This window comes from Camelus bactrianus, chromosome 20 (assembly GCF_048773025.1).
Source record: "Camelus bactrianus isolate YW-2024 breed Bactrian camel chromosome 20, ASM4877302v1, whole genome shotgun sequence".
Taxonomy (NCBI): Eukaryota; Metazoa; Chordata; class Mammalia; order Artiodactyla; family Camelidae; genus Camelus; species Camelus bactrianus.
The window spans coordinates 23331628-23355161 of NC_133558.1; the positions used below are offsets into that span (position 1 = coordinate 23331628).

General features: G+C 47.9%; 1 protein-coding gene across 8 annotated transcripts; it reads left to right on the top strand.

Moving 5' to 3' along the window:
- Positions 1-5454: 5454 nt before the first annotated feature.
- MAPK13 (mitogen-activated protein kinase 13) lies at positions 5455-13551 on the top strand. 8 transcript variants are annotated; one of them, XM_045512194.2, is made up of 13 exons: positions 5560-5677; positions 5807-6053; positions 6498-6627; positions 7838-7896; positions 10551-10659; positions 10840-10869; positions 11257-11304; positions 11430-11544; positions 11681-11752; positions 12327-12442; positions 12633-12711; positions 12792-12968; positions 13236-13551. In XM_045512194.2, exons 3-13 carry the CDS (start codon positions 6613-6615, stop codon positions 13316-13318), a joined length of 903 nt encoding a protein of 300 aa, XP_045368150.1. In that variant the 5' UTR covers positions 5560-5677; positions 5807-6053; positions 6498-6612; the 3' UTR covers positions 13319-13551. The 8 variants fall into 8 exon arrangements, with proteins under 8 accessions (XP_045368146.1, XP_045368148.1, XP_045368145.1 ...); XM_045512189.2 differs by lacking the exon at positions 5807-6053 and having other exon boundaries at positions 5457-5677; XM_010949012.3 differs by lacking the exon at positions 5807-6053 and having other exon boundaries at positions 5461-5677; positions 12327-12406.
- Positions 13552-23534: the final 9983 nt, after the last annotated feature.

The window sequence follows — 23534 nt, forward strand, 5'->3', positions numbered from 1 at the left end:
CCACATCCCCGCACTGTCCCTTGTACCCACAAGAGACACAAAAATCTTTGGTCACACTAAATATTTGCTGAGCACCCAGTGTGAGCCAGAATAGTGCCGGGGGCTCAGCAGTGACCAAGGTACTATCCTTGCCCTCACGGAGCTGGTTTCTTCATTGGTGGAGATGGGCATCTCACAGAGGGCAACGCAGACTAGTTAAAAGCGTGCTGATTGCTACAAAGGACAGTGCAGAGATCAAAGGGGGGCAGAGGCCTCAACATCGCTGGAATATTCCACCAGACGGATCCCTGGCCACATCTTCACAGGGTTGGGTCAAGGACAGAGGGCCTGTCCTGCAGGCCGGTTGAAGGAGGTGGGTCTTGAGGAGGAGTAGCGGGGGTGTGAAGGATGGGGTGGTGTAGGATGTGAGGAAGAGGGGTCTACATTCTGAGTCCCAAGAAGGCTGGCTGGGAGGTACTGCTCTAGCAGAGCTGTCCCTACCCCTATCCTCCACCAGGGGGTGCTAACTCTGAGGGCAGGCAGGGAGGACCAGGTCAAGGCAAAGGGCGGGGAGGCTGAGGGAACAGCTGAAGGGTGAAGGGTGCCTGATAACTCTGCTCTTGGGATGGATGTTCTGTTCAGGCCCTGAGTCCCCTGGAAGGGGAAGGTGTTCTGGGGAAAAATGGACCCAGTAAGCCGCCCCAGGTGTTCTGAGCTGGAGGACTTAGCAGAGACTGTTGGAGTTGGGGGGAGGGGGTGGCATGGGAGGAATGAGACTGGAAGGCAGGTCAGATGTGGGAACAGAGTGGACAAGTTTGGAAGGCAGACACCTGCTCATCCCCCAGAGTTCCCTTGCCCTGAATTCAGATGCTCCAATGTCGCCTCCTCAGACAGACCTTCCCTGCCTCCCTGCTACGCCACCCCCACCTAAAACCATACTCACAGTCCTTCTTTATATCCTTACTCAGCAGTATTTTCTCCATAGCACTTAACACTACCTGACATTACCTTTGGTTGAATCATATAAAATTGTCAAATGTCAGCAATTTCAGAGGGTTCAACCCAATACTATGTTTGTTCACTGGTCTTTCATCTGCCTCCTCCACTAGAATGTCAGCTCCACACAGCAGCGATTTTTATCTGTTGCATTTCTGCTACATCTTCAGCACCTAGATCAGTCCCTGGCACACAGTAAATGTTGAATAAATGGGTGGATGAATGCTTGGGCTGGGAATTTGGCAAAAACTTGATAAAGGAGTTTGATGTGAGTTGGAGTCAACTAAGGGGCTCCTGCTGTGGCAGGGACTGAACAGCAAAAAGGCTGGGGCTGAGGGCAGAGCAGCCAGGATACCCGGGCCTGGGGGGCAAAGCTGGACAGCACTGAGGAAGGAGCTTGGGTGAGCACCTACTATGTGCCAGGCCCTGAATCTCAGACACTTCTCCTGTCATCTCTTTTAGTCCTCATGACAGCCCCATGAGGTGGGTAATGTTACTTACTCTCATTTTACAGATGGGGAAACTGAGGCTTAGAGAGGCTAACTAACTTGTCTGAGGCTAACAAGCCACAGAGCAGCCCCCACATGCCCTCACTCTGCATCTCTCCATCTCCTTACAATTTTGATTGTTTTGTGGAGTCTTGAAAACCCCTAAGGAGCATGAGAACCTCTCAAGAGTTGGGGCCAGAGCTCTTGGGCTCCCTTGCTGTTTCATCCCTAGGAGACCCCAGGCAGGTCATAATTTCTCCTTTTGTAGAGGTCTCACAGCCAGTGAAGATGCGAGTTTGAGTTGCTGGCCCGGCTGTTTGGCACAGAGAGGGCTGTGGTGTTTGAGGAACTGCCAGATTTCTGAGGCCAGATGGCACCTCAGTGGCCAGGATTATGGGCAGCCAGCCTCATCATCATGTAGGGCTTTTGCCTCAGTTTCTAAGAAGCTAGTTAGCCATCCTCAGAACCATGTCCCTGCCCTCTAGAGGCTCACAGCCTCACTCGGAAGACAACCTTATAAGAACAGCCACTTCTCAGGCACTTGCTGGGCCCCAGACAGCCTGGCTGGTGGTTAAACAGTCAGACTCTAGAGCAGGACACCAGGTTTGAAGACTGTGTCCACCACCTTCTTGGTCATGTATGACTTTGGGCAAATTAGTCATTGCCTCTGGGCCTCAGCGTCTCCATCTGTGCTAGGATAACAGTGGTATCCTGACACCCAGGAACTGCCCAGTCCCATCAGCTGGACCTTGTTGTTGCTCGGAGCTGGCCCGGCCCAGCTCATGTTACGTGCTCCTGCTAAATGCAGACAAACCATCTGTGACCACAACAGATCAAGACAAAAACAAGACACTCTGTAATCACATCTGAGCACAGAGAAAATATGAGTATTGTCCAGACCACAAACATGACCAAACACCCCCATGCAGCTACTCTGAGTGAAGGCTGCTACTTTACCAATTATGGTTCTCTCCTCATTCTAGTTGGCCCTCCTTCCAGGTAAGATATATTAAGATACCTAATCAGAGAATCACCTCTACTTCCTGATGGCACCTAATCCAGAACAAAGTCCAGCTTCCTTATATCCTCCACGAAGTCACCTAACATAAGCCCAAATCTAATAATATGTGCGTTCCAACACCCTCTTACCGAGACGTGCCCTGATTCCTGTGTGCATGTTCTTCTCCGTGCAACGAATGACAAACCCAGTTCGTTTCCCCACAGGTGTGTTTCTGAGGATCTTTGGCTGGAGGCATTGACAGTCCCTACCTCTGTGTTGTTGTTATACTGCACTTGGAACGATACATTCCCAAGACTCTTCAAATATACTCGTCATGCTTTAATGTCATTTCCATTTTACAAGGAGGACACTGAAACTCAGAGAGGGCAAGGAACTTTGCCCTGGGTCATACACTGGTACTGCAGAGGCAGGATGGAAATTCAGGTCTCCTTCCAAAGTTGGTTTAACCCCCTGACTCGATGTTAATAGGGCAGAAACCAACACCACAATATTACGCCAGTGTCTGGCAGGAGAAGAGCTCAGGGGCCCTGGAGCTCAGAGAAGAGAACCCTGGGGCTGTGGGAGGGGAGCACCCAGGATGTCCTCAGTGACCCCTTCCTCTTTCTCTCCCATTAATGACTCCCTAGAAAGGATCGTCCATGGCACATCTCTCCAAAGCTGCCTGGCTGCTGAGTAAATACCAGTCCAGCTGAGGCCTGAGGAGGGGGTCAATGTCAGCAGAGTCTGAGGCCTGAGTCACTTCCTGACCGTTGCTTAAGAGGCATCCAGAGCCACAGCCTGAGTGGCCAGCTCATGCCCTCGCAGGATTGCACCCACTTGGGCAATGAGCATTTCCCTGGTATTTCTCACCTTTCTGGGCTCACCTCTGCCACACTCAGGTTTTTGAGACACAACACAAAGGCTCAAGTCCCGACCCTACCCTGGAGAACTGGATCTTCAACCCTGAAGGAAATCTGACTCTCCTGGACACCACTCTCTTGCCTGTGCCCAGCCCTAGACTCTGGCTTCCAGGATCCCACCCCAACTTCAGAATCCAAGTGCCTTCCACTGGCACCTTCAACCCTAAAGGTCGAAAACTCCTGCAACCCTCCCAGGCTTGTAGTCCTTTCCCTTTTCCTCCCACAGGGTCTCAGGGCTGGAGTAGGGGGTGGGACGGGGAGAGGGTGGAGAATATGTCAGATCCCCAGGGCAGGATGTACTGAGGGAGACATGGTTTGATCAGTAGTCATGTCCTCACGATGGGTGAGGCAGATGAAACGGAGGCTACTTCCTTTGAGGAGCAATGTCTCTCAACCCTGAGACGCTGCATAGCCTCAGAGCAGAGGGAGCGGACTCTAGAACCAGGCTGTACTAGCTTCTTCAACCCAGCTCTGCCCCTAACCAGCAGTGTGACCTTCAGCAAGTTACTTAACGTCTCTGTACCTCAGGTTCCTCATCTCTAAAATGAGGATAATACTACTACTGACTCAGAGGCCTCTTACTACCTCTTACTAGGATTAGGGGAGTAGTACATGTAAAACACTGGGAATAATGACCGGCACATGGCAAACACAAGTGCTCATTGAATAAGAATTTTTCACTTCTAATGGGCAGACTCTTCTATTCATTCTCCATGCAGTTTTTGATATCCTACTGCCTGCCAGATATGAATATGACAGATTCCCTGCCTACAATGCCTGTTGGGCATTTCTGTGGGGTCCCTGGACCCCCATCCCCCAGTGATCTTCTAGTCTGTGCCTGATGCTGCAGCACAGCATGGGAGGGGCTGTGGCACAGGATTCGGGTTCCAGACACTCCCTAGTGAGGGCCCCCAGCTTTCTGTAGGCCACAGGCAAGTTCCTTTCCTTATTGAAGACACCCTCTCCTGCTGACAAAGTGAAGCAAGTAGTCCCCACTCCTTTCATAAACCCATTCCCAGGCCAGCTAGGGGTCAGAAAACCAGGCCAGGCATCTGGACCTCCTGCGGCCCTTCTCTGCCCCCAACCCTGTTCCTGGGGGGGAATCTGTGACTCAATTTTAGCACAGAATCTTCTTCAGATTGCACAAGTCACCAGAAACAGGTGGCAGAAGGCTTTGGCTTGTCATTGCCCTCATGAGGCATTAGGAAGCCAGCAGCAAGCACTATGTTCAAAATTGGAAATCTGAACCTAGACTGGATAGTTGCTATTACATAATTACTGTTATTAATTTTAGGTTTAATGATATTGTGGTTATGTTTTTAAAATAATGCTTATCTTTTAGAGATACAAAAATATTTATGGATGAAATGATTTGATACCTGGCTTTGCTTTAAAATAATGGGAGAAGAAGGATGTAGATGAAACAAAATTGACCAAGAGTTGATACTGTTGTTGAAGCTGTGGGATTGGAACCATGCAGGGTCATTAGAACCTCCCTATAAAAGTGTGATCCTCTGGACCTGGGAGATGGCTATAAATGCAGAATCTTGGCTCCACCCCAGACCTACTGAATCAGAATCTGCATTTAATAAAATAAAATCCCCAGGGGATTCGTATGCACATCCAAATTGAGAAGCGCTGGGCTGTTTTGTCTCCTTTTGTACATGTTTGAAGTTTTCCATAATCCAAAGGTTGTGGGGTTTTGTTTTGTTTTCCCAGAATTGTCTTCAAAATCTCCAGGAGCTCTTCCTACTGAGTCCCTCTCAGGAGGGAGCTAGGAGGCCCTGTCTTCTAGTCCTCCGCCTTCAGCGGGAGCCCCTCGGGTCTATCAGCCCCCAGCCCCACTCTAGCACTGGGAGGGAAGCACCCCTTCCTGCAGGGCAGCGCACCTGCCGCTGCTGGCTGGTCTGTGGCCGGGCCCCACACTCCAGGGCTGGCGGAAATCTGGGGCTCCCCAGCGCGGGCCTTTGGGCAGGCCTGGGCGTGGCCACGCGGCGCACCTGGGCGAGCCGGCAGGTGGGACGCGCTGCCGGCCGGGGGCCCCGCCCTCGCGCGGGGGAGGAGCGCGGCGCGGGGCGGGCTCTGCGGGGACCGCGGGCGGGGGTCGGGTGCTGGGAGCGCGGCGGGCCTCGAACGCGGCCACTGTGCTGGGGCCGCCAAGGTTGGGTGCCCGGGATGAGCCTCACCCGGAAAAGGGGTTTCTACAAGCAGGACGTCAACAAGACCGCCTGGGAGCTGCCCAAGACCTACGTGTCCCTGACCCACGTAGGCAGTGGGGCCTACGGCGCCGTGTGGTGAGACCCCCGGGCCTGCGCGCCCGCTGGGGATGGCGGGGGGACGCCCGGGGCGTCGGGTCGGACCACTGGCGGGACGCCGGTGGAGCCTCCCGGAGATCTGGGGCCCGATTAATGCCCCCTTCCCAGACCCGCCTCCGGTGTCCCCTCTCCTACTGGGCGCTCGGGGCCGTGCGCCTCCCACGTTGATCGAGGACCCTAAGGCCCAGAGCCCTGCGGGCTTGGAAGAACTTCGCGAGGCTTTTCCGGGATGAGCCCTGGAGCTGGGAGGAGGCGGCAAGCTGGGCATCGAAGTAGAGTAGGAGCGAGAAGCCTCAGACTGTGCAGGCTGGCCCAGGGCCGCTCCAGGCGCGATCTCACTTTTCTCACCGGCTTGGTAGGATCTCTGTGGGTTGAATTAGGACTGGATCTGGTTCTCCAGGACTTGAATCTTACAAGGGACCCCAGAGTTCATGCGGGTGAATCCCTTTTGTTACAAATGGGTACACTGAGGCCCAAACAGGGAGAAGTGATTCACCAAGTTGCATAGAGTGAGACTCCCTCTGGACTCTGGATCCTGTTGGCATTAACCTGTGTCTGATCCTGGTGCACTGCACGTCTCTCAGGTTCTGCCACCTCCTCCCCCCACTGTGCTTTCAGCTTCTCCCTCACTTTTCAGGTGGTGGGCATCAGTTCTTCCTAGCCTAGCCGACTGGCCAAGAGGGATTGGGGTAAGGGTGGCCGTGACTCCCCAGATGGCCTGGGAGATACCACCCAGGATCTGGAGTCTGGGCTGCCAGGGAGGAAGCCGCTGCCTGCTGACCTGCCTATGCCCCTACAGCTCTGCCATCGACAAGCGGTCAGGGGAGAAGGTGGCCATCAAGAAGCTGAGCCGGCCCTTCCAGTCTGAGATCTTTGCCAAGCGTGCCTATCGAGAGCTGCTGCTGCTGAAACACATGCAGCATGAGAATGTAGGCTGGGCCTGGGAGCTGCTCTGGGGAGGCAGGGAGCCGAGGGTGGCCCCAGAAAGGGTCCTGACCAGGCCCCTCCGTATGTGTGGGAAATGGCCTGAAAGGGTACAGGGAGCTCCTGACAGGGCCAGCAGAAGGGGAGTCTCCTCCCTGTTCCTCTGGCCCTTGTTCCTCACCTAATTATTACAATCAGGTGCCAGGACCTGAAAGGGTGCAAAGGGAATTTTTGGCAAGAGAGCAGAACAAGCTTTGTGAGGTGCAAACTTACCGTCTCACTGTTATGAGGAAATGGATACAGAAGAACTTTGTAGTTGTTCTAGATCTAAGAGGTGGAATCCTAGTTAATATTGTTTTCACATGTGGCCCTGTTAATGTTAACAACAATAATAATACAGTGATACTTATTGAGCACTTACTTTGTGCCAGGCACAATTCTAAGAACTTTGCATAAACGAACTTGTTTAATCCTCACAATATCACATAAGATAAGTACTATTACTTCAATAGGGAAACTGAGGCACAAAAAGACTCACAGGTTATATGGTTAGTCAGTGGCAGAGATGGCAGCAAGCCTCAGTGCCTAACCTCTAGACTGTCCCATCTAATTGAAACAGCCAGGAAAACTAGAGACCCAGTGCTGGGCCTGGCACCCAGGCTTTGTTCCAGGATACCTAGATTGGAAGGCAAACATTCAAAATAATGATTTCAAAATATTGTGTACATTTTAAGTCCCATTGCTCTTCAGCAAACCCCTCTCCATGTCCTCCAGCCAGGGGCAATTTTGCCCCCAGCTCCAAACCAGCCCTTTGTCAGGCATGGTTGGATATGGTGGGATACCCAAGGTCCAGAGCAGGCAGCCTGCTGACTGGAAAGCCCCTCCTTGTTTCCCTTCTTCACTTGTGGTTCTCAGCCTGAGTTGAGAGTGGGTTTGTGCTGCTTGTCCTGACCACCAGACTTGGGTGTAGTAAGCACAGGAATGTCCACCTCCCTCTCTCCCCAGCCTGACTCTCCATCACTGTGCCCTGCAAACTCCCTCCCAATTTGGGGAATTCCTCTTCCACCTCTGCCCCTTTTATTGCTTCCAAGGCTGGGAACCTGCTTCCTGCTGGAGATGGTGTTTTGGAAAGGACAGGTGCAGGGCTGTGGCCCCAGAGGAGGGGAGCAGAGGGCAGCAGCAGCTGCCTAGCCCTCACTGGCAACCTCTCCCCAGGTCATCGGGCTTCTGGATGTCTTTACCCCAGCCTCCTCCTTGCGCAACTTCCATGACTTGTGAGTCGGGCTGCCGTGGGTTCCAGGACATTTGCAGGCCTTACTTGCCACTGGGGAGCAAGTAAGGAGAGGGTCCAGATTCTCTTTTCTGGGTAAAGGTGCTTCCTGCCCCAGGAGTCCCTGTGCCTTTGGGCTGTGGAGAGATTCTTTAAGCCAAGGGTGGAGAGAAATGGAGGGAGGAAGAAGTGGGAGGGGCTTGTGGGGTGCTTGCCTGATACGGAGCTGTCTGTCATCTGCTTTGCTTTACCCAGCTTTATTGCCCAGATATTATTGCCAGTCCCCACAGGGTTTGCGTCAACTTACCACACCATTCCCTGGGGGCGCAGGTGTGGGTCTGGACCTTGGGCTTTCCCTAGCATAAAGTGAGGATCAGGAAGCCTTGGCTGCCTCTGGCTGATGTGATATTTGACAGAGCCACAAAGAAAGGAAAATTTTAGTTCCATGGCTTTGCTAGTGCAGTACGTGGTCTAAAATTTAGGAACCTTTGGGAAGGTGGCTTTTTTTTTTTCCAATCCTATTTCAAATGCAGCTGCAGGTCTCTTTGTTAGGATGCACCCCCCACCCCACCCCCACACACACAATATAATGCAATGATTTTAAATGGAGATTTTTCCTATGATGCCAGCTGCTGTGCTTAGCATTGGAAATTTAAAGTGGACCAGCCCTTTAGAGGCTGGCAGTGGTGAATAACGACACTGGTGGTCAGTGCTTTGGGTCTGGGTGGAGAGCTGTGAATTGCAAGCTGCCTCAGTGGGCTTCAGAGAGGAGGCAACTCAGAACTCAGTCCTGATGGATGAGTAGACATTTGCCTGAGGTAGAAGGGGCTAACGGCATTCTGTGGAAGGAACTGCATGGACAAAGACCATGATGCATGAAAGAGACTGGACCATTTGGGCAATCCTGAGAAGTTCAGTGTGGCTAGTGGAGGCCAGCAGCTGGTTTGGTCAGGCTGAGTCCGGACTTGGTCCTACAGGCAGCCTTAAGTCCACAGAGGTTTTGAGCAGGGAGCTGATGTAGTCAGATTAGATTTTGGGGATGCACTCTGGCAGCAGTGAGAAAGGGGTGGGGAGCAACTCTGGGAGGTGGGGAACATGGAGAGTAGTGTTTGAGACCCAAACCTTGATCTAAATAAAGCAGAGGTGATGGGACACCAAGAGCAGACTTGAGACCCATTGAGAGGCAGGACTGTCAGAATGTTGTATCCCTTGGGATGCAGTGGCTGGGAGGGGTGACTTAGAACAGGGGATGCCAGGTTCCTGCTTGGAATACTAGGTGGAGGGCAAACAGATCCTGAGAGAAAGATAATGAACTCCATTTTGGACACTTCATTTTTGAAGAGCTTATGAACATTCAAGTGTTTAATCAGCAATTGCAAATAAATCTGGAGCTAAGGAAGGTCTGGGCTAGGGATGTGGGTCTGGGCTGGAATAATCACCCACGGATGATAGCCGAAGCCCAGGAACAGGTTAGTATAGAACATGATGCTATACTGTTGTAAGACAACAATATTTAAGAGAAAATACAAGAGGACGAACAGGTGGAGAGGTGAGAGGGCCTGATCAGTGGTAGAAGTGGCAGAGCAGAGAATCTTGAGGGACTGTCAGACTTTGCAAAAGGTTCAGTAGAAAGAGAGCCATGTGTGTGCATGTGTGTGACCTTAGTTGAGCAGCGCTGGCGGTGGGGCAGGAGCAGACACCAATTGTCAGGACTGGGACTGGAAGTTAAGGCAGTGGGGTCACAGGTGAGGAGCATTCTTTCTAGGAGTTTGATCAGGGAGGGAAAGGGAGAAGGAGTGATTACTTGAAGAAACAAAGTCAAAGGAAGGTAGTTATAGCGCCATGAGACTTCAGCAAGTTTGTCAACTGAGGAAAGAATCAGGGTCCATGTAAAGGTGAAACTCAGAGGTGGAGAGGGGACTGAACAGGGTCCATCGGGGACAGGGTGAGGTCAGGTGGAAGAAGACTTCAAAAGTGACAGGCTCATAGAGATGGTCTCCATATCCTTTTTTTTTTTTTAAATTCCTTTAAAAATCATTATCTTTTTTGTTCTGGACTTTGCTGTTACTGCTTTGAGTAACAGTTACATTTTGCTGACCTTGATCTGTTTTGCAATCCTATTAAGAGGGTGCAGTGGTTCAGCTATCTCCTTCCTTCTTGCACCCTCCTGGAAACTGTTTTATTGTTTCCTTCTTGGAAGGAAGACCTTTTTCGTGGCGGGGCGGGGGGGTCGAGGGGTGGAGGAAGACATTTTTAGATGGTCGAGGAGCCATCTCAGTGGGGCATGACCCTCTGGGAGAGAAAATATTTGTATAGAAGCAGAAATACTGGCAGATGTTTCTAACTCACAGCATGGCTTTCCGTGGGGCTTGGAGGAGGGCAAGGAGAGGGCACCTTTGAAGAGATGAACACTGCTCCATTTGGTCTTCCTGAGCATGCTCCAGCTGAAATACTCTAAGCTCTGCCAACTGGGAGGCTTCTGGGGCCAGGCTGAGAGCCAGGAGCCAGGAGGCCCGCTGCATGGGAGTCTGGCTGCTGGTGGTGGGGCTGGTTCTTCTCATATATAGAGGTCATCTCTAAGGCCCTCACCCCTCCTCTGAGCTCCGACCTGGGGCTGGGTAGGGCTGGGACTGTTCAAGAAGCCCTTGTGTCTTGCAGCTACCTGGTGATGCCCTTCATGCAGACGGACCTGCAGAAGATCATGGGGATGGAGTTTAGTGAGGACAAGATTCAGTACCTGGTGTATCAGATGCTCAAGGGTCTTAAGGTGGGTGGGACCCTGGAAGATGGCAGAGAATGGGGGCTTGGTGTTGAGATCTGGGGTCTGGGGAGGCCAGGCCTTGAAGGCTGGAGAGCACACTGTGACAGGGCAGAGAAGCTCTCTGGGTCAGCCTGCAACACCTGGTGCTCACCTGGACTCACCCTTCTCTCTCTCTCCCCAACACAGTACATCCACTCAGCTGGGGTCATCCACAGGGTGAGTGCTTTCTCTGCTACATCCTCAGAGGCCCCACCCACCCCTAGAAGGGTTCTCCACATCACAGGGGCAGGGAGAAATGGAGGGAATGTGGATTTTCCAGGCTCCACCTTGGCTTAGGAAGGTCTACTCAGAAGAATTGCAGTGTTCTGGGGAACTTTCTGGGAAAATGTTGCAAACAAAGCCCTGAGCTGGGTATTTCAGGCTCCAAGAGTCAGCAACATGGATGGGCCCTGAAGGACACCTAGTCCAACCGTCATTCTGCACAGGAGACTGACACCTAGAAAGAGGGAAAGGGGCCAGCTGAGGTCCCACACTGGGTGGCAGCCGATTGGGACAGCTCCCATCTCTGCCTCTGCCCAGTGCTCGCTCTCTCCTCTCATTTAGGACCTGAAGCCAGGCAACCTCGCTGTGAATGAGGACTGTGAGCTGAAGGTGAGCGGGCCCAGGCAGGTTAGCCTGGGCATGGGGTGGGCCCCTCTCTGTGGGAGCCCCAGAAGCTTCTCCGGGAGCCTCCTCTCCTCAGCAAGCTCCTTCTCCCTATGTCCCCCGAGTCGTAGATCTTGGATTTTGGGCTGGCGCGGCATGCAGACGCGGAGATGACTGGCTACGTGGTGACCCGCTGGTACCGGGCCCCTGAGGTGATCCTCAGCTGGATGCGCTACAACCAGACTGGTCAGTGGTCAGCTGCCCGGGGGAGGGGGGTCTTCTTTGACAGCTTCCGCAAGGCCGTCTTGGTGATTCTGGGTTGACTGACTGCTGGGTCCTGGTCAGCTGGTCCAGATGACACTTCTTCCCCCTCCCTCTGCAGTGGACATCTGGTCTGTGGGCTGTATCATGGCAGAGATGCTGACAGGGAAAACTCTGTTCAAGGGGAAAGATTGTATCCTTTGCTACAAAAGCCATACTCCATCCAGGGATTCATTCCTTCAACAGACACTTTATTATTTAAATCTCTTTTTCCCTTAATGTGAAAGTGATACTTGCTCTCTGTGGAACAATTTTAAAATGCAGAGAAGCAAAATCATGAAAACAAGTCACCTGTCATTCCACCACTATGTAGAAAATACTTGAAGTTTTAGCACCACATATAGGCATTGAGCACCTGTGTGTGCTGCACAGGGATTGAGAAGATGTGGGGTCTGCCCTGCCAAACTCAGAATGTGAGGGGCAAGATGCGAAGAAATGGATGGAAGTGACTGAGTGAGATGAGGCTGGGAAGGCAGCACGTCCAGGAGCATTTGTGGGGAGGGACCCTTAACCCAGCTTGGCAGGTGGGAAGCCTTCCAGAGATCTGAGTCCTGAAGGATGAACCTCCCCTCCTGAAAGAAGGGGGAGGTGAGTGTCTGCAGCCTGGATGGTCCACGGTGCTGGGTGGGCCTGATTGAGGGGCAGCAGGAAGGGCACCTTCAGACCTGCCCCCAAGGAGTAAGGCTGAGCCTTAACCTGATGTCAAGACCTGGACCAGCTGACCCAGATCCTAAAAGTGACCGGGGTGCCGGGTGCTGAGTTTGTGCAGAAGCTGAATGACAAAGCAGTGAGTGGCAGCTGGGCCCAGGCTGATCAGGGTCAGGTGGGCTGTAGACCTTTGGGGCGGTGGGTCCACCTGCACCTCCCCTCTGCCCTGGCAAGGGCTCTTGCCTTCATCTCACTTTGGATTCTGACCTGAGCCATCTGCCCCGCTCTGGGGGAATCCCTGCTTTATACCCCATGGCCTGAGGGGCTGACAACTGGGGATTATTCAATGCTTTTCCGTCTTCCAGGCCAAATCCTATATCCAGTCCCTGCCACAGAGCCCCAAGAAGGATTTCTCTCAGCTCTTCCCACGTGCCAGCCCCCAGGGTGAGTCTTGGGGCCTGCAGTCTGTCCCAGCGGGTAGGCTCTCCCATTTCCAATGTGAGGCTTACACGCTGTTACTGCAGCTGTAGATCTGCTGGAGAAAATGCTGGAGCTGGATGTGGACAAGCGCCTGACGGCCTCGCAGGCCCTCACCCACCCCTTCTTTGAACCCTTCCGGGACCCTGAGGAGGAGACAGAGGCTCAGCAGCCACTTGATGATTCCTTAGAACATGAGAAACTCACAGTTGATGAATGGAAGCGTAAGAGCTGGGGGTCTCAGGCTCCTTCCTCTCTCTGTCTGCAGCCTCCCTCTCCTCTGCCTCCTTCCTTTTCCTGCCTGGCCTCAGCCGGCCCCACTGCTCTCCTGGAAACTATCGCCTCCTTCTCTGAGCCGATACTGTCTCTTGTGTGTACTTTTTTCTTCCTGAGCTGAGCTGACTTCCTGTTCCACACTATGTTTGAGGTGGGAGGTCTCTCTCTTGCCCTCACCAGTTCCTACCCACCTTGAGCCACCCTGCCTTTCTTAGAGCACATCTACAAGGAGGTTGTGAACTTCAGCCCCATCGCCCGGAAGGACTCTCGGCGCCGGAGTGGCATGAAGCTACAGTGACCCTCGCTGAGCCCGGCAATGACCACATGGCACTACCTGCCAGGCACTGCCTCTGGGACCAGTATTTATTTGTTGCTACTAAAGTTTCAACCCGTTTTGGATTGTAGCCTTCCAAGCAGAGGACAGAAGGCCCTTGTCCTTGTGCAGGAAACAGGCAGAATTCAGAGTTGTTGATTGGGAGAAAATAGCTCTAATCATAACCAGCCACATTAAAGCACCCATCTGGAGAAAAGCACGTGTGTGGGGTCCTTTCCTTCATGCTGGTAGTGGGGCTGAGGAGTGGGCTAAAGCGGGATAGGGGTCTCTGGCAATGATGGTGTATTCATTTGCTAGGGCTGCTGTAACAAATCACCACAAACTGGGTGGCTTAAAATAACAGAAATTTATTCCTTCCGTTCTGGATGCTGGAAGTCTGAAATAAAAGTGTTGGCAGGGCCATGTTCCCTCTTAAGATTCTAGGGAAGAATCCCTCCTGGTCTCTCTTTTTTTAATTGAAGTATAGTTGATTTACAATGTAGTGCTAGTTTCTGGTGTACAGCACAGTGATTCAGTTTTATAGGTTTCTACTACAGGTTATTATAAGCTATTGAATATAGTTCACTGCGCTATACGGTAGGACCTAGTTGTTCATCTGTTTTGTATATAGTAGTTTGTGCTAATCCCAAACTCCTAATTTATCTCTCCCCTACCCTTTCCCCTTTGGTGACCATAAGTTTGTTTTTTATGTCCGTGAATCTGTTTCTATTTTCTAAATGAGTTCATTTGTGTCATGTTTTTAGATTCCACATATAAGTGATATATGGTATTTGTCTTTCTCTGTCTGACTTCACTTAGTATAATAATCTCTAGGTTTATCCATGTTCCTGCAAATGGCATTATTTAATTCTTTTTTATGGCTGAGTAGTATTCCATTGTATAAATATACCACAACTTCTTTATCCAGCCATCTGTAGATGGACATTTAAGTTGCTTCCATGTCTTAGCTATTGTACATAGTGCTGCTATGAATACTGGGGTGCATGTATCTTTTCAAATTAAGAGTTTCCTCCAGATACATACCCAGGAGTGGAATTGCTGGACCATATGGAAAGTCTATTTTTAGTTTTTAAAGGAATCTTCATACTATTTTCCATAGTGGCTGTACCAAATTTCATTCCCACCAACAGTGTAGGAGGGTTCCCTTTTCTTCACACCCTCTCCTGTATTTATCATTTGTGGATTTTTAAATGATGGCCATTCTGACAGGTTTGAGGTGATACCTCATTGTATTTTTGATTTGCATTTCTCTGATAATTAATGATATTGAGCATCTTTTCATGTGCCTTTTGGCCATCTGTATGTCTTCACTGGCGAAATGTCTGTTTAGGTCTTCTGCCACCTGACTTCTTTTTAGCTTCTGGTGGCTCCTGCAATCTTTGGTGTTTTTTGGTTTATGGTTGCTTCACCCCAACCTCTGCCTCTGTCTTCACATGGCCAGCCTTTTCTGTGTGTATCTCTGTCTTATAAGAACATTAGTCACTGAATTTAGGTCCACCCTAATCCAGTATAATCTCAGTTCTTACTAATTACATCTGCAAGTACCTTATTTTCAGGTAAAGTCACATTCTGGGGTTCTGGGTGGACGTATATGTTAAGGGCACACTATTCAACCCACTACAGATGGCCATGAGGGAGGGGCCTTTTCCCAGGGCCTCTTTGTTGTGGAGCCAAATGGGTTTGACTGCTAAATTAAGGGAGTTGCAGAGAGAGCTGCAGCTGGTGAGACACTGCATGCAGGTTATTTTGGGTGAGTGATCAGCAATCAAGATATGAAACAACAGCAGGCTTGTTAACTGGGAGCTGCAGAAGGCAGAAATAGGCTTTTTCCAGGAAAACGGTTCTGCTCCTTTCCCTTTTGGGAATTGTACATCTCTCCTGAGGTTTAACCTGACAATGGATTGGATCCTTTGGTTTAGGTTTGAAAACTTTGGTAGAACAAATTCTTGTGCACAAGCAGTCAGGAGCCTGGCCTGGTTGTCCCTGCCCTGAGCACATGGTGGGTCTCAATCTTCCCTGTGCACCAGGCTCTGGTTAAAATGCAGATTCCTGGCCCCACCCCTGAGATTCTGATTTAGCAGGTCTGGGGTTGAGACCCTAGAATGTTTGAATGAGGACCTCCCTCCTCACCTCAACACAAGCCCAGTGACTCTAATATCAAACCACATTTAGAGAAACATTTAGTGGACTTCAGTACCACTTAATTTGTCAAGAGGCCTAAATTAGAAACCTACAATGGGAGACTGAGGGGCTTCAGATGAGCTTCACACTCTCATTTTAGAGACGTTAAAACTGAGGCTGTCAGAGCATTTTTAGGCCAGTGAAACTATTCTGAATGATGTAGTGGTGGATACATGACATTATGCATTTGTCAAAACTAGTGGAACTTACAACACAAAGAGTGAACCCTCAAGTAAACCATGGACTTTCTTGAATAATAATGTGCCAATATTGGTTCATCGATTTTAACAAATGTGCCATATTAATGCAAGGTGTTAATATTTAATATTAGGGGAACCATGAGGTGGAGGTTGGGAGGGAGAGAGTATATGGAAACTTCTGTACTTTTGGCACAACTTTTCTATACACCTGCTCTAAAAAATAATGCCTATTTAAAAAAAAGAAGAAAAAGAAAAAGCTTGAGGCCCCACAGAGACATGGCAGACACCAACAGTTACAAAGTGGTGAAGTCAGGATTGGAACCAGAGCAGCCTCTGTGCCGAAGGCTCTCAACCCAAACTTGGATTCAAGGGTTGCCTTCCCACACTTCTAGCCGGTCTCTCTGAGCTCACCTGGGGCAGGGCTAGACTGGTATGAAATGGGGGCAGCGCTGCTCCCAGTGAGGGGCAGCACACAGGAGGGTAGAGATGGAGGAAATGCCCACAAAAGAGAGGCATGGCTATCAGAGCCTGAGAGGCTAGAGGCTCCGTTAAAAGAGGGCTTGGCTCAACTTTCACCTGGAGCATTGAAATAGCTTTTGTTCTCCAGGACGGTGTGGGTGTCCCTGAGCCATGCTACAGCCAGAGCTGGGGAGGGAGGAATCCCTCTGTGCCTCTTCTCCCCACACTTGGCTTTTCTGTCCTTAAATTCAGCTGAAACAATTCTCTAAGAACCAATGCTGGGTGCTCCCCTCCCTTTATTCTACAGTGAGCTCAGTCCTCTGTCCTTATTATCCCTAAACCACCCTGTGATTTAAGGTAAGAGTGGTGCCTGGTAGGATTCTCACCTGGTTCCTCCTGTGGGGCCATGTGCTCAGCTGGGCAGCTGCCCTCACACTGGGCCAGAGTGTCAACAAGGCCCCCCTGGGCTATGGGCTCCTGAAATTTTTGGTGCCATGGATCTCTTCTCAAAATATTTTCTTATGCATTAAAAACAAACAAACAAAAAAAACACAGGATCACAAAGGAAGCTAGTTATGTTGAAATACAGTTGTGAAAATATTTAAGTGTGTGATGTTGCAATACATGGGTTTCTTTACTAACACATTAAAATAACAAGATCAAGGGGTGAGCCTAATAAACTACTGTGAACTTTAAGTAGAAATGAGCATAAACAATGTTTCAAGATATCTGCATCAACTGTGAAGGGAAATGAAAAGCCCTGCTTTCTACTGGCCCTGTGAATGCAACTGTAGTTTGCTGCCTTTATTCATAACTGAGGAAATGGAGGCGAGTGGAATTAAAGTTGTAGTATTTTCCAATTCAAGTTCATGGACCTTGAACTTAGACATTCCAATGTACAGTCTATGGTTTATGGACCCCAGTTAAAAACCCTTGTCTCAGATACTAAAATGTGACCTTAGGGATCCTCTGCTACTACTTCTTTTTTTTTTTTTTTTTTTTTTACACTTTTTTATTGAGTTATAGTCATTTTACAATGTTGTGTCAAATTCCAGTGTAGAGCACAATTTTTCAGTTATACATGAACATATATATATTGTCACATTTTTTTCACTGTGAGTTACCATAAGATCTTGTATATATTTCCCTGTGCTATACAGTATAATCTTGTTTATCTATTCTACATTTTGAAATCCCAGTCTGTCCCTTCCCACCCGCAACCCCCTTGGCAACCACAAGTTTGTATTCTATGTCTATGAGTCTGTTTCTGTTTTGTATTTATTTATTTATTTATTTTTTTTTTTAGATTCCACATGTGAGCGATCTCATATGGTATTTTTCTTTCTCTTTCTGGCTTACTTCACTTAGAATGACATTCTCCAGGAAAATCCATGTTGCTGCAAATGGCGTTATGTTGTTGGTTTTTATGGCTGAATAGTATTCCATTGTATAAATATACCACATCTTCTTTATCCAGTCATCTGTTGATGGACATCTAGGCTGTTTCCATGTCTTGGCTATTGCAAATAGTGCTGCTATCTCTGCTACTTCTTAACCAACCCTCACTGCACCATAATCTGTGCCCATATCCCCCACCTTGTATGATGATAGAGACAGGCTGGAAATGCTCAGATCTGTACCTGGACACCTACAACATATATTATCCACCATTCCCCTGTGTTTCCCAACCTCGCTATCCAGGTAGGAATAGGTCAAACTGGGGCATTTTGCTAGGGAATTTGCTGAGGCTTCTATGTCTAGTTTTCAACTAGGTGGAATCCTCCCTTCCCTACTCCACAGTGTTACCTCTAAACCATTTTACCGATGAAGACATTTGGGCCCAGAGTTAGAGACTGGGGCCCAAGTCTCCTATTTACCACCACACTGTTCTTCCCACTGCAACAGTGGCATGATCACATACTGAGATCAATGTGTGCTTTTCTCCCAACATTACTGCCCCTGTCCCCTCAACCACCACAGGCACAAAGGTAGCTGGGCCTTTGTGACAGGTTTGTGTTAACTGGCCAAGAGAAGAAACTTCCAGAAAGACATTTGTTTCTCTCGGTTTTCCCAAATGTCTCTTGAGAATATTTTGCTAGAACACTAGGAGAGAAAAAAGTTGGGAGAGGGGGAGGTGCATTTGAGAAGCTAGGTGGTTTCTCCTGACCAGAAGGAAGTAGAAGAACATTAGTGCCCACATTCTGTTGGGACTGTGTCCAGCTGCCTGTCAACACTCCGGAAAAATTCAAGAAAAGGCTGCTGGGTACACTCAAGAAAACTGGACCCTAAGCACAGGGCTCCTGGTCTTGGCTGAAATTCTGTATCCTAAGTGTGTTCTGGGGCAGCAGAACCATGCACCTGAAAGAGCCCTGTGCACTGGGACAGTGGTCTTCTGTGACAGACACAGTTGGTTCCTACTCATCAGCCATTCTCCCTTCTTCCTTAAATAACCCAAATTTGTTCAGGCCACACCTCGCCTAGGAAGGTAGGTCTCTCTTGTAACTCAAGGTGGAGACCCATGACTGTTCTAAACCAAGTGAGCTCAAGTTCCCTTTGCCAGTGATTGGTTTAGGACTCAGTATGACCAAGAGGACTTGGGGGAAGTCTGGAAGGAGATCCAAGCGGTCTGTACCTGATACTGCCCTGAAGATGGTTTTGTGAGCACTGCAGCTCTGGCAGCCATTTGGTGACCATGAGGAAACAAACCTAAAGATAAAAAGTCCACACACGGAGGATGATAGAATGTAAGGATGGAAAGATCCTGACTCCTTGGAGACATCAAGAAGCTGTGAAACCACTCCGGGGACTGCCTGCCTCCAGACTCCTTGTTATGTGAAATAACTAAATACTTTTACAGCTTAAGCCACTATTATTCAGGGTTTCCCCCAAGGATGACCCTCACATTCTTAACTGATGCAGCATCTCAGTGGTTTTAGGTATAGACTGATGATCAGGGAGGGGGCTTTCTTCATATTGTGTGGTCCATAAGATCCCAGAACTTTTATGTAATTCCAAGGAGGAACCCTAGTAAAGACCCTTGCTGAATCTCCTCCAGCCAAGCAGGAGGAGCCTTGGCTTTAGAAACTCTGGTTTAATCCAGCCCCTCCTTTTTATTCTCCATCAGTGGACTGGCACCTCTGCCTCACCCTGTTCTTTCCCTGTGTGGTATACTAAGGTAGTTAAGTGTTGGGCTCTGCAGGCACACTGCCTGCTGCTTTGCTACTCACCAGCCATGTGACCTTGGGTCTCAGTTTCCTTGTCTATAAAATGAGGATAGTAATAATAAAGAAATTAATATAAGGAAAGAACTGAGAACAGTGCCTGGCACATGGGAAGTGCTCACCAAGCATTAACTGTTATTTTAAATTATTTTCTCTACCACATCCTTTTCTCTCCTTGATTACCCAATCTTCCTGACATCTTCACTTCCTCTTCCTCAACAGCAGTTTTCTCCACTCACCTGGTCTCCTTCATGTTAAATCTCTTGATAAGTCCTCAAGGGATCTAGTCCCAGTCACTTACATTACAGCTTATATTTCAACTCCAGTATCTGCAACTTCTCATGCAGGGTCTGGGAAGCAGCAGAGTGTGGAGTTGAGAATGTGGGCTTTGCATGCAAAAAGACATGGGGTTGAGAGAGGAGGAGGATAGACTTAAGGAACTGGCTCGTGTGACTGGGTGGGGAGTTGTTGGAAAGTCTGAAATCTGTAGGGCAGGTTAGCAAGTTGGAAGTTCAGGCACAATTTCTATACATACTACATTCTTGAGGCAGATTCCTTCTTTTCTAAGAAACCTCAGTTTTTGCTCTTAAGGCCTTCAACTGATTGAATAAGGACTACTTTACAGAGGGTAATCTGCTTTATATAAAGTCAACTGATTGCAAATGTTAATCATATCTACAAAATTTCTTTCCAGCATCACCTAGACTCGTGGCTAATGATACAACTGGGCACACAGCCCCACCCAAGATGACACATAAAATTAACCATCACACCGTGTGTTTGGAGTCAGGGTATTTACTCCTCTAAGCCTCATTTTCTTTCTCTAAAACAGAATAATAGAAGAGCCTGGTGAGAGGTAATGACACAAAGTGCACAGTAAATGCTAGCTGTTGTACCAGGAGGTACCCCAGAACACATATTGACAACGACAGTCCTCTTGGGAGTACCGGGAAGTACACACCATGGTGGCTGCTCTCAAGCTCGTGGCTGAGTTGTGGAGGAATCATACAAAACCCCGGAGGGGCACTGTGCTTATTCGCATCTGCTACTACCCAACAGACTGGCTCAGAACCTTCAGTTTATGTGAAAACTCCCACAGAAATGAACCTTCGCTCTCTTTTTCATGGGGAGAGGAGCAAAGTTTCTCCACTGGGTTCTTCATCTTTGAGCCAGTGGAGGGCTTGGAGCAATATGTCAGAAAGAATTAAATTTCACTTTTTCAGCAGCCATTTCACATTTTGTGAGAACTGCGTATTCATGTTGGTAAACAGCCAAGTAGGAACCAGATGATGGCTCAGTTTTCCTGGAAATCAGGAAATCAATCAAGCTGCCAAAATGAGATGACTGCATTGTGAAATACTGCTAACATTCCACAAAGTTGTTTTAAGTAAGGAATTTTGTAAAATGGAAATTCTCTCTTCCTATTTCTCTTTCTTCCTCCCTCCCTCCCTTCCTCTCCTCCTTCCTTCCTTTCTTTCTTCTTTTCATTCCTTTTTAAAGCCAGAGTTACCCACTGTTCAACTACTTCTAGTATGTTCAGCTTAGGCATGAGTTTTTAGAAACAGGTAAGATGAGATACGGGTCTCTCTGCCTCTCTCTGAGACCTTTTCATTGTTCCAACTAATTGGCACCCTTCTCTGCCCATCCAGGAGTATGCCTGCCTTTGTCCACACCTGTCTCTCCTGTTTCTCGTCCTTTTTTTACAGTGAAACCACGATTTCAGCCACCTCCTTCAGAATCAGGAATAAAATGATTCCAAAAATCCTTCTCTCTGTCTAGTATCAAGCTGTACCTTAAAATGTATTTATTTAAATATATAAAATAAACTTTTTATTTTAGATTTACAGAAAAGCTGCAAAGAGAGTATAGAAAATTTCCATGTACTCCACACCCAGTTTCCTTATTATTATCTTACAGTAGTATGGTACATTTGTCATAACTAATAAATCAATGTTGATATATTTTTAACTAAAATTCATACTTTCAGATTTCCTTAGTTTTTATCTATTCTTTGCTATTCCAGGATCCCATCCAGGATGCCACATGTCTTCATAGGCTCCTCTTGTCTGGGACAGTTTCTCAGACTTTCCTTGTTTTCAGTAACTTCAACCATTTTGAAGAGTACTGGTCAGGTATTTTGTAAAATGTCTCTCAGCTGGGGTTCGCCTGATGTTTCCTCATGATTAGAGTGGGATAATGTGTTTTGGGGATGAAGACCACAGGGGTAAAATGCCATTCCGACCACATTGTATCAAGAGCATATACTATCAAAATGATTTATGACTGTCAACGGTAACCTTGATTACCTAGGTGAGCTTGTGTTTGCCAGCTATCTCCACTATAAAGTTACTTTTTTCCCCTTTTCATACTATTCTCTTTGGAAGCAAGTCACTAAGCACAGCCCTCACTGAAGGGAGGGCAGTTACACTGTACCTCTTGAGAAGGGTGTGTCTGCAAAAATTATTTAGAGTTCTTCGTACAAGAGATTTATGCAGCAATTTATATCAGCATAACTAATGGATATTTATTTTATACTTTGGGTTATAATTTAATAAATAATGTAATAAAATAAAAACAATAAATAATAAAAGGTTTGCCTTTGATTTGATTTGTAGATTTTCTTCCTCTTGTGTGGATTGAGCCCATATCCCTGAAAGGACCTGGAGATACTGCCCCCAGTCAGAAAGAGTCCACTCATCAATCTTGCAAACATACGGGGTCCTAGGGGTAGTGAGAAACACTTCACTTCTCCCATTTGGATGCTGGTCAATATGCAGAGTCCACTTTCGATAAGCATCCCGAAGGCCCTTCCCTGTCTGGTCTTTTTCCTTATTGATCCTCTCAGTCCTTTCCATCCCTATGTTCACCTACCCCTGGCAAGGAATTTGAAGGACCTTCATTCTATTTGCATGAAATAATAAAGCTAAATACAACAAATAACATTCATAGGGATTATAGCTCTCCTCTTCCTGCATACTTCCTAGTGTACTGTTTTGGGTACTTTACATATATTATTTCTAATCCTCACACTAATGGCAAGGTAATTGTTATTCCCATTTTACAGATGTGGAAACTGGGACATTGAGAGTTTAAAAAGTCCAAGCAAGGTTTTCCTCCTACTGTACAGTCTGCTCCTTCTCAGTAGTCTCCTTCACTAGCCTCTCTTCTTCTCACCCACCTCCTATGTGACTGCAGGCAAACCACTTTCCCCTGAGCCTCAGCTTCTTGTCTGGTGATACTGCTGGACAAATTCAATGAGATGCATAGAAAGTCTTCCTCATTGGTTTCAGTAAAAAGCATCTGTTATTACTGCTAATTTCATGAAGATTAAATTAATTTTAAAAACTATCTTTCTATTCTTCATTCCATTTTCTACTTATGCTCGCTTCTTAATGGTCTCATCTATTCTCATGTCTTTAAATACCCATCTATGTCAAAAAGTACCAAACGTATATATCTACCTTGGATCTTTCCTTTAAATTTCAGACAAGTCAACATCTTCACTTGAGTGTTTTAAGATACAAGTTGGAGGTTCTGCTTCCAGCAGTCTTGTATTATACTAGCCTGTATCATATTATAATAATTATAGACTCTGAACAAAACAAAAGAACACAATTATCTGAAGAAACTGAAGAAATAAAAAGCAGGAAGAAACTGGAGGGAAGTCAACCACTGATAGAAGGGAGGTACAGTGGATAAGATTTGTGATTAAAGGATTTTTGCCTGAAGGCACTACCCAGAACACATAGCATAGGATGGCCAGAATTCAAGTATAAGGTTGCTAGTCTTACTGGTTTGACAAGTCAGAGAATCAAGTTTAGAAAAAAAAAACAACCCAAGAAAGTAAGAAGCCACAGAGACTTCTTTAAAATGTGTATAAAATTTGACCAAATCCTTGGCTGACTCTCGACCTGTGCATGTGCAGGGGGTACTCCAGGGAGCCCAGGAGAAAACAGCCAGAAAAAGAAAACTGGAAACTGAAAGAAGTGAGCAGAAATTTTAGCTGCTGACCATCTCAAGAGACATAGAATTTGGAATTTTATGCCTGCCAAGTTAACTGATAAAAATAGTCTCTAGAGGAAGATAAGACAATCTAGATTTTCTACAATGTATCATCCA